We start from the raw sequence: 10,468 nt of genomic DNA, 5'->3' as shown, positions 1-10,468 counted from the left end.
CGGACCCATCCACTCTCCCCACCCGCCCACCGCCGCCGCCAGGAATCACTAAAACCTAACTCCATACCCCGTCCTCGCCGCCGGCACCCGCCCGCCCCGCTAGCCGCCGGATCGGCGCCCCGATAGGGTCCCCGCCGTCTGCCGCAACGCGCCACGGGCCGCCCCTCCCGCGCCCCTCGCCTACACCTTGATCTGACACCAGACTCGGTTTCTGGGGCTATTCCTACTGTTCCCCAATCAGATCCAGCCCCCCCTGCGCCTATCCACTGAAACCACCACGAAAATGAATGCTAGTACAGTACATTTGCTATGCGATTCACGGCCTGTAACGACTCCTTCCGAGATCGCTCCTAGCGAGATGCAGAAAGTAACCCTAACATTGCTCTTCGGTTGCAGGCTCATGGAGTGAAAGGGTCCGGCTGCAACGCATAGGCACGGCGGGATGCGGAGGAGGTATTAGGAGATAGCGGGGTTGGAGGATCTAGTAATGGCGCAGGCTGCCGTCGAATCTGCTGTGAGCGGTGGCGCGCTGATCGGAAGGCCAGCGGAGGTCCCCAGGATGAAGAGGAAGACACCCTCAGAGCTGCGGGTAATGCCTCTGTTACCCTTGGTTTATATCTCTCTAATCCATGCTTGTTTTCTTGACGTTGCTAATGCTCCATTGGACGGAATGTCTTGAGAAATTTGTATACCGCAAATGAAGTACTAGCTTTATCACACAACACTGAAATGGACCAAAATATGGCCTTAATGCACTGTGCCATTGTAATCTACCAAGTGAAATATGCTGCAAATACTACATCGGGTAAATTGCTATGTCAAATTTGTATGCTGCTGTGACCTGTGAGGCCATACAAATGATGCGGCCAAATGTCATGTCTCCAACAATACATAAGCAGGCACATCACTGAAATTATTAGCTAGAAAGAACATCCTACTGTGCGCATTATATGGCACACGGCGGCAGTTGGACACTGAAAGTTATTCCAACGATTGTTTCCTGCAGGGAGAGCAGTTGAAGCGACGCACATCTGAAAAGGTTGCTACTGATCAGTTATTTGCTTCTGCGGCGTTTGATAGGTAAGTCCTCTGTAATTATGAATACTGATGTTCTTCTTGTGCTTTCACAAGGAATTTGATGCTCATCTTGTGTGTCTAGGTCGAGCAATGGGCTTCGAAACCCAGAACAGCCAAAGATATCAAAATATATCAACACTCGTGTTACAGAGGTCTTCCAAGTTAAGAAATCCAGAAACGTTGGGAAGGAAAACTGTAAGGTTAGACATCTGAGACAGTATTATCCATTTCATTGGGCTTAATGGTTTTCATTGCTCTGCATAGTCTCTCATAGCATCATGTTGGTTGGAGTATTAATTTTGCTGCAACTGTAATATCTTGAAAACAGGATGCTTTACCGAATAATGACAAGGCTCCCAAGTCTGCTGCCGCTGTAACGACTTCACAGTCTGAGTCTGTATCATCTTTGTTCCCACGGTAATTGTTTGACCAGATGTTGTATCTTATTTTGTATCATGCTCATGCTCTTATATGGATTCTTTTTTCACAAGCCATGGCGACTCTGCCAAGTTGGACTCTTCTACTCCATCGCTTGCGGAGGCAGCAAAGCCAGGCTTTAGGAAAGCTGAGAAATACAGTGAGAATGCTCTACGGAGTGTATCTGAGCTTCATGTTGGTGATGAGAAGCAGGCTGGATCTAGTAAATTTGACATGGTAATGATCATCTACCTGTTGCCCTACGGTAAACGTATATTACCTCATGCACTAATCTTTCTAGTGCCTTGTGATAGGAAAAAGTGATGAAACAGTTTGGAGCTCGTGATGCTTCTGGAGCTCCCAATGCCCCTAACATACAAATTGGTGATGTTCCTTTGAAGTCTTCAGAGGCATGCCCTTCTAAGATTACAATACCAGGAAAAAGAGCTCCTTTGGATCTCACCTTGAAGACTACTCTGCAGTTTGTTTCATCATCTTCTGTGAAGTGGTGGGTTGGCATTAGCTTATCTAGTATTTCCTTCTTATCTCCAAACTTCTTTGTTTAGAAAACACACTCTCCCCAAGTATTCCAAACTGCTGAACCGGTGACATATCTCAGTTGGCTCTATGAAAATTAGTTATGCAATGGTCATGTGCCTATTAATCACATAAGAATCTTAACTACATGTGCAAGAAAATTTGGACGCATTTCAGTGTACTATTGGTGCCTATGGTCAGTGCTCTAAGCGATATTATGTACTCCCTCTGTTCGTATTTAATTGACTTTGATTAGAACCAGAGCTAGTTCATTTATCTTATATCCATGCGTCGATTAAAGCCGAACAGAGGTAGTAGTGCAACATTCTCAACAAAGAGTCACTAGGGAAAAAATTCAGAATTACTTGCAAGTTGTTTTCTGCCTCTAAGACCCTAATTATAATAACAACTCTGGCTTGTAACAGGTGTCATAATTTAAGTACAAGTTTATTTAGGGGCAGTATTGCTGGACCCATTTCTCAGAGTTATCGTGGTAGGTCCCAAAATTCACGACGAACAAGGCCCGAGAGCAACAAGGAACTCTTATTCTCGAGGGCACTCCAATCATGGGTATATCCACAATCTGTGTTACCGGCTTCCATCGTATCTGTTATGCTCTCATCAACTGCACGAGGAGGTAATCACTGGACCTGAATTATCGTGTATTTTTAAGATAAATTATCCCTGTAATTTTGGTGGATGTATCACTTTACTCTTTCCCCTTCTGGCATGTAGAAAAAGAGTTCCTTGACAAAAGGTATCAGGACTGGGAAGATTCGTTTCAGAATCTTTACTACATGCTCCGGAACAATATGTTGAATATATTTTATGGTATCTTCTTGCTCCTCTGACCTCAATTATCCATTTACTTGACAAGTCATTTATATGGGAATGATAATCCTTTTCTTTTGTACATGCAAAATGTTGCTGTATTATTTCTTATAGAAAAGCAATAGCTCATGACAGTTTGTCTGAAATTTCATTTATGAAGGGGAAGATGCATTTCTGGATGTATATAATATATATTTTTGTCTGCCTTACACTTTATTTTTTCTAATAATAAGGCTGATAATTCTGAACATGTAATGCAGCATTTGTCTCAAGGTCACCTTCATTTGCATTCCCATTTCATACTCCTTGGAATTAATTAAATTTAAGGTTCTACTAGACTTTTACTCCATGCCTAACCCTCCTTCATCGTACTGAACACAATTTTTTTTTGTTCTAGTTTATACGGCACAATTTGTTGCTCTATTTATTGGCGGAAACTGTTTGGAGAAGCAGTCTTGTAATGCATACTTATCACAATCTACCCGTGGCATACGGTCATTACTCCGAAAACATGTGAGTTCATCTTTTCCGTAGCTCACTATTGTTTTCATATTTCTTGTCAGAACATCTAGTTATCTACCTACATATTACAATGCTACATTTCTGTTGCCGACCAGCACTTACCTCTTTATATTACTGCTTTTAATTTGTAACTGGCAGTGTTCATCAAGTTATATCAATTCATTGGTTGGCAAGGCTATTCCAGATTTCTTCATGACATTTTTTCCCATTTTTTGATTACTTGCAACTTAATAGTAGTTCCATGTGCAAACATGCGAGTAAATCATTCATACTTTTGTGATTTAACCAATGGTACTTCTGTTTCTCCATTTTACTGAAAGCAACATCTTTTTGGTGGTTGAAGTCAATTTTGTCATGTTGGATCATGATTATTTGACAATCTGATTGCATTCTTGCAGGGTGTTCGCTTTTCTATGCCTCTCTGCAATACTGAAGTGGAGGAGGCTACTGAGGATGACCTGATTGAATTTTCAAAAATCCAAACACTCAATCTAGGCCAGGTTCCTTTTGCTTCTTAACCTTTTTTCCTTTATCTGCTTTAGTCAGGCTGCAGCTACTGACATATTGGGATATTTTTATCGAACTTGCAGACACTTCATATAGATGCTCTATCTGAGGTGGACAACACCACACAGTCGCTCCTTTCATTTACTGGCAATAAGAGCGTTCATGGCTTATATGATGTCCTGTTGAACTACAAGTAGGGTGCTCAATCTTGACTAATTATTCTGTTCTCTTTAGCACCCCTGCTCAATCTCGACTAATTATTGTGTTCTCTTTAGCACCCCTGAATTTCATTTCATGTTGTATAACCTAAATTTGAATTTTTTTTCAGGTCCTTTCTGAATTCATTATCTGCCACAGATGTCCCAGTGTTATATTCACCGGCGCCATTTCAGAATAGTTGCCTCCATATTCCAGAGGTAATTTGCATTTCTATATAGGAGTACTTTGTTTTCATCCTGCTACCTTAGGCAAGCCAAATGGTCCACAGTAGTATAGATTTATCTTGTTCATTTGATTATCTGTTAATAAGTTGCAAAACACTCTGAATAGAAGTCCTTATTCATCTGCTTGAATTAGAACCAGCAATACCATTTTTTAACATTGTAATCATACAATGGGAAGCTACCTGGGTGCAATTGCCTGACTAAAAAAAATCTGATTACCCCATTACAGGTCATATGCAGGGAAATGAGGAAAGCCGACACTGGCTCGGCCTCCTCCGTTGCCATCGATGAACCTGGATCAGCGCTTGCTCCTCCTTTAGGGGGCAACATGTGCTACAGCATGGAGATAAAGGACGTGGTCATCCCGCCGTGGGTGGTCTCTGGCGTATGCGCCGCGATGAGCGCGGATGCGGATCAGTTTGATGTAACGTAAGTACAACACCTCTCTGTCATGACCCTGTTTCTAATCTTGTCAGGGCGCACTGAAAAACGATTGATATTGGGTTCTTGCAGGATAGCGACAGAGCCCACGTCCATGGGCTTGAACGCCGCCTTTGCCTCTGTAGGCGGAAACACCCAGCCGTCGAAGACGCCTGCACCCGACGGCGGCTGCGAGGCCCTGGGTGTCCCTGGCGCTGTGCTGGTCCCGTCATTGCACACCGCCTCGCTCCGGCGCCTCAGCTACAGCAACGGCGAGTACGTCGCGCACACAACCGTGTGAGCCTCCTTGGACGCCCCGGAGCGGTGTCTAGGAGCAGAGGCTGCCGCTTCTGCGCAGCCAACCTTTGCTGTTCCAGTGTGGAAGGCTGCCCCGTCCACACTTTGTTCCTGCCTACCACCCTCCAGGCCTCCACGGCAAGAAGCCCCATGGCGTAGATGGAAGCCAGAAGAGCCTTGTAGCAGCGGCATCCAAAGCCTGGGCCTTTTGCAGAGGATTCTGGAAAGCGCGCGCGCGTGTGGAGGTGGTTTGTAACTTTTGAGCCTGTGCTGGTGATTTATTCACAGGACATATTGTTACGCTTGACCGGTTGTTTAATGGAGTCTGTGCCTACGGAAAAAGGAATGGAAAAAATGATTGTTAAATATTATTATTTTGAATCAGTTGGTCGTCGTTTATTTGATTTTTGGCGGGAGGATCTTTGACCAGAGAGCCGGACTGGGACAAAGAAAAGAAAGTGGCGCCTCTTTTTTCTTGTCCTTTTGGACGGGTTTGGTGTTTGGTCAGGCTTATCATGTTGCCACTGCTGTGTGATGATATCCTTGTGTACTTTCGGGTCTTTATTTGATCATATGGCGGTGATTAGCCAAGAGTAAATACTCCTCTCTTCTGTAGTAAAATAAGTAGATTCTCCTTTTCTTTCTCTCTAGAAAAAGAAGTATTTGATGATTTGGTAATGATTAATGATTAACAAATAGTAAAACAAACAGATACCCCTCTTATTCTGTCGTTTTGTATTGGCTTTTTGGCGGGAACAGAGCAGATGAAACGGAACTCATACACACCCATCCTCTCCCTCGCTCTGCTGCGCTTTCCCTTGATCCGAGACGATTTCCTTTTGCAGGTCTGATCACGCACCTGGCGCTGTGTCGCATGACCAGGAACAGCCAGCCATAGAAGGGATACGATCGAGCTCGGTCGTGCTCCTGCCAAACCAAACCAGAGCAAACCAGAGCAAAGCTGCCACACACCAACCACCACGGCAACGGCAGCGACACCACCCTTCTCCCCTTCTTCTCTGACCAGTCCGGCCCCTGCCACCCCTCCCGCAGCACCACCGGTCATCACCTCCGGCTGCTTTTGTCTTCTTCTTCTACATATTCCGCCTCCTTTTGCTTGCTTCCTTTTCTTGCAACGCAATCCCTGCTCTCTGCTCCGTTCCTCTTCCGTTCGCCAGGAAGGAGGGACGAGCCCGACGAGCTCTCCGTCCACCGCGCGCCATGACCTCCGCCTCCATCCACGCCGTCCTGCGACGCCGCGCCATGGCCGACGACCGCCTCGGCTTCCTCGGCGGAGACGACGACGACGCCTACTGGGCCTCCCCGCCTCGCCTCTACGACTTCTCCAAGCACCAGATCAAGGACCACACGCCGCCGCAGGACCTGCCGCCGCGCCTCTACGACTTCTCCAAGAACCAGCTCAAGGACCACACGCCGCCGCAGGAGCAGCCTCCGCTGCCTCCTCCCGGGCCCTCCCCGACGCGCCTCTACGACTTCTCCAAGCACCAGCTCAAGGACGACACGCCGCCTCCAGCGCCATCTCCGCCATCTCCAAAGCCAGACCTTCCGCCACCGCCCGCGCCGTCTCCGGAGCCTGCACCACCGACAGCGCCCGCGCCGTCCCCGCCTCCTCCTTCGCCGGCCCCGTCCCCGCCGTCGCCGACGCCGAGCGACGCCCACCTCTGCCTCCTCGCGCTGCAGGGCACCGGCGTCAGCTGGGGCGTCCGGAAGCGCGTCCGCTACGTGCACCGCGCCGCGCGACGCGCCCCCGCCCCGCCCCGCGCCCAGAGCGCGCTCGAGGCGGCCGCGGCGTTCGTGGCGCAGGCCGACGGGGAGAGCTCCAGCAACGCCAAGACGAGGGACCAGCCCGAGCCCAAGGTCAAGGCGGAAGCGGAATCGAGCGGCGAGGCCGAGGGCGAGCGCAGGGAGGCGGCGGCCGTGGCGGAGAAGAAGAAGAAGCGGAGGAGGAAGCCGGGATGCGGCCGCCTGTGCTCCCGGAAGCGGGCGCGGCAGGCGAGGAAGCCGACCGCTTCCAAGATCGACCCCGTCGCGCCGCCTCGCGCCGTGGTCACCGACAGGTCCGTGGCCACCGAGGAGAGCAAGGAGGAGGTGGAGCGCCTCAAGGTGTATGTGAGGGAGAGGAAGCGGAAGGACGGAGATAGAACGCGAGGTGCCGTCGCCAAGCGTCCCAGGAAGGTTCTGCTGCCAAAGAAGGAGGAGGAAGAGGAAGCGGCGGTGGTGGTGGAGGAGGACGAGCGCAGGGTGGCCAGGAGGACGGAGGAGAAGAGGAGGAGGAAGGGTGGCCGTGCCCCCAACAAGTTCCTGCCCAAGAAGGAGAGCGGCCAGGACGAGCGCAAGGCGGTGGTGCTTGTCAACACGGAGAGGAAGAGCAGCCGGCGGAAGGAGGAGCCACAGGCCGACACGAGGCCCGCCGCTCCCGACAACAAGCTCGTCAAGGCGGAGGAGCCCGGCGGCAAGGGGCGCGCCATGGTGGACCGGTGGTCGGCGCGGCGCTACTTCGCGGCCGAGGCGGCGCTGCTCGGCGTCGTGCGCTCCCTGGGCGCTCGCGCCGGCGAGCCGGTCCAGCGCCGCCAGCTGCGGGAGGCGGCGCGCAAGTTCATCGGCGACACGGGCCTCCTCGACCACCTCCTCAAGCACACCAAGGACAAGGTGGCGCCCGGCGGCGCCGAGCGGCTGCGCCGGCGCCACAACGCCGAGGGCGCCATGGAGTACTGGCTCGAGCCGGCTGCGCTCGCGGCCGTGCGGCGGGAGGCCGGCGTCGCCGACCCGTACTGGGTGCCGCCTTCTGGCTGGAAGCTCGGGGACCCCGTGTCGCCGGACGCCTGCGCGATGGTGATGAAGAGGCAGGTGCAGGAGCTCGCCACGGAGCTCGCCCAAGTAAAAAGGTCTCCTTTTTCTTCCTCCTTCTCTTGCAATTTCCTCTCTTTCTTGATTTTTCTGCCAGTTTAGCTCTGCAATGCTTGATACTACTATATTTCTTAGATTCTTGCATGTAGTAAGCGGCAATGCTTGAGCTCAATTTGATTTTTTGGTGCTGAACTACATTGTAAAGATTCTTTCTGCAGCAAGTAGCAATGCCAGTGTTGTGTTAACACTGAAATTTGTTGCCCTGATTTAAGATTCTTCCCCTGCAATTTCTTGCATTCTTGGTGTCAATTTAGCACCGCAATGCCGTATACTGTTAAGATTCTTGCTTTGAGTAAGTGGCAATGCTAGTGTTGTCTAATTTTGCTGCTCTCAATTTGTGTATGAAGGCACATGGAGCAGCTCATGAAGGCACGTCCAGGCACATTGAGCAATGAAGTGAAATCTGAGACAGTCAAAGCCTACATTTCTCATGAGCCTTATCAGGTGATCACACTCAACTAGCTGAGATATCCATCTCTTTGTTTTGCATCATGTAGATCTGCTTTCAAATTATGGAGAAAATTGGGCATGCATGGATGAATGGAGCTCACCCCCTTAGTTACGTGCTACGCACTTGTCAAGGAGTGTACATGTCCAGTCCCTTGTTTTTGTGAAAACTTTGATGTGGAGTTTCGGTAAAAGAAAAGAACTTTGACATTTTAGTTGCTTTGAAATGGCAAGTCTAGGTTTTGGGTTTTGTGAGGTGCATTGCAGCACTTGCATCAGAAAACTGTAAGATGCAGGATTGGGTTTCCATTCCCAATGCATGGTAGATTTGTCAGGGTGTCCACATTTCTACTTCCTCTTTTGTGAAATCTTCGATCATGGAGTTTCAGTCAAAGAAAGAACTTCCGAATTTTGCTTTGAAGTGGCAAGTTTTTGTTTTAGCTTTTTTGAGGTACATTGCAGTATTTGCATCAGAAATTTGTAAGTTGCAGGGAAGGTTTTCTTTTCCAATGCATGGTACATTTCTAGCTTTAATCTGTCACCTCTGTGAAGGCCTTGCAGACATTTGCACTAAATTAACCTTTCTCGGTTTTGCATCTCACAATTTTTATAATAAGCATAAGGTCAATGTTTAGGCAAGCACCTTTTATTTCCATTGATTATCTGGAGATGTACTGCACATAATACTTAATATACAAATTACTAATAATCTGAATGCATATCTCTTTCCAGTAGCACTATAAAAAATTAAAAAAAGCTTAAATTTTTATTTGTTTGTTCAATGGAGTATATATGTTAGTGCAGGTGGATAGCTGATCTTGAATTCATATCTTATTTGCAGGAGAAGTATGGGTGTATGGTGAAGGCCAATGACAATCTGGAGAAGCAAGTTATGTCCTTGGAGGTAGACCTACACTACACTAATCTGGAGGGCAGCACATTCTCAGATTAAATTCAGTAGCTCCTTACTTATCTAGTGACCTAGCTAGCAACCTCTGTGAAGGTTATCTAGCTATTCAGCTAGTTCATGATACTTATCTAGTTATCTAGCTAGAAATGTCTGCAGAGCTATCATAAAATTCTGTCTTCCTGGTTGTATTTTTTCTCCACTTGCTCATGCTGGATTCATTGCTCTGGGTTTGTTTTCAGGAGAAGTATGCGAGCGCGGCACAGGCGAATGACAAGCTGGAGGAGGAGGTCTTGTTCTTGAAGGTTCTGAATTTGAACCAAACTTCCCAGCTAACGTTGTTATTTTACAGTCGTAGCTTGCTGCATTTATCTATATGCTTCGATTCTGAATCTGTTTTTGCAGGAGAAGTATGAGGCTGTTGTTGAGAAGAACACCAGGCTGGAGGAGCAGATGACTGCCCTGTCCACTTCTTTCCTTTGTCTCAAGGTACAGTTCATCAGATGCATTAACCAGTTGCATGATGAGATTTCCTGTCATTGTAGAGTTGCTTCAAAACCTGTGCTCTGATTATATATTAGCATTGATTTTAGGAGTAAATTAGAAGTTAGCTGATTCGAAGATGAACCTTAATTGCATTGGACTGTACATATGCATAGCTTTCTGATTTCTTGTTATGTTAGCATTGCATCAAAATCTGCGCCTGGTTACATTGTAGCAGTATAGTTTGCTGAGAATTATTTACTGATGCAAAGCTCTAACTTGCATTGGTCTGTACATATGAAACAGGATGACCTGCAGTTTCTGAATGATGGAGAGCAGGAGCAGCACCTGCAACTGATGGAAGCAGAACAGGCTGGTCCTCTTCGTCTGTGTGCCAAGGAGTCCAGCGAAGCTGAGAAGCAAGAGAGCAATGCCGGCCGTGAGGCAGCGGTCAGTTCTGCTGCCTTGGCCGTCGTCGGTGCAGGCGACCAGCTCGCTGACGATGATACCAGCAGCGGTGCCGGCGGGAAGAGGACGTCGAGGAAGTGCAGCGTGCGGATCTGCAAGCCGCAGGGGGCGTTCCGGTGGCCGGAGGCGGCGCCGCCGTCGTCGCCTGCGACCCCGATGGTGGTCATGGACGACGAGGAGTACC

General features: G+C 48.6%; 1 protein-coding gene across 2 annotated transcripts; it reads left to right on the top strand.

The window, feature by feature from the left end:
* Window positions 1–487: 487 nt before the first annotated feature.
* Window positions 488–5,055, top strand: LOC124655385 (protein downstream neighbor of Son-like). Of its 2 annotated transcripts, none has more exons than XM_047194290.1 (14): window positions 488–589; window positions 1,007–1,080; window positions 1,160–1,277; window positions 1,406–1,485; window positions 1,569–1,731; window positions 1,809–2,002; window positions 2,457–2,668; window positions 2,767–2,862; window positions 3,260–3,375; window positions 3,783–3,884; window positions 3,975–4,084; window positions 4,220–4,307; window positions 4,564–4,763; window positions 4,848–5,055. In XM_047194290.1, exons 1-14 carry the CDS (start codon window positions 488–490, stop codon window positions 5,053–5,055), a joined length of 1,863 nt encoding a protein of 620 aa, XP_047050246.1. The 2 variants fall into 2 exon arrangements, with proteins under 2 accessions (XP_047050246.1, XP_047050245.1); XM_047194289.1 differs by having other exon boundaries at window positions 1,406–1,494.
* The last annotated feature ends 5,413 nt before the right edge of the window (window positions 5,056–10,468 follow it).

Source organism: Lolium rigidum, chromosome 5, assembly GCF_022539505.1.
Source record: "Lolium rigidum isolate FL_2022 chromosome 5, APGP_CSIRO_Lrig_0.1, whole genome shotgun sequence".
NCBI lineage: Eukaryota > Viridiplantae > Streptophyta > Magnoliopsida > Poales > Poaceae > Lolium > Lolium rigidum.
Note: the sequence above shows the minus strand (reverse complement) of the source record. Positions and strands in the feature narration are given on the sequence as shown.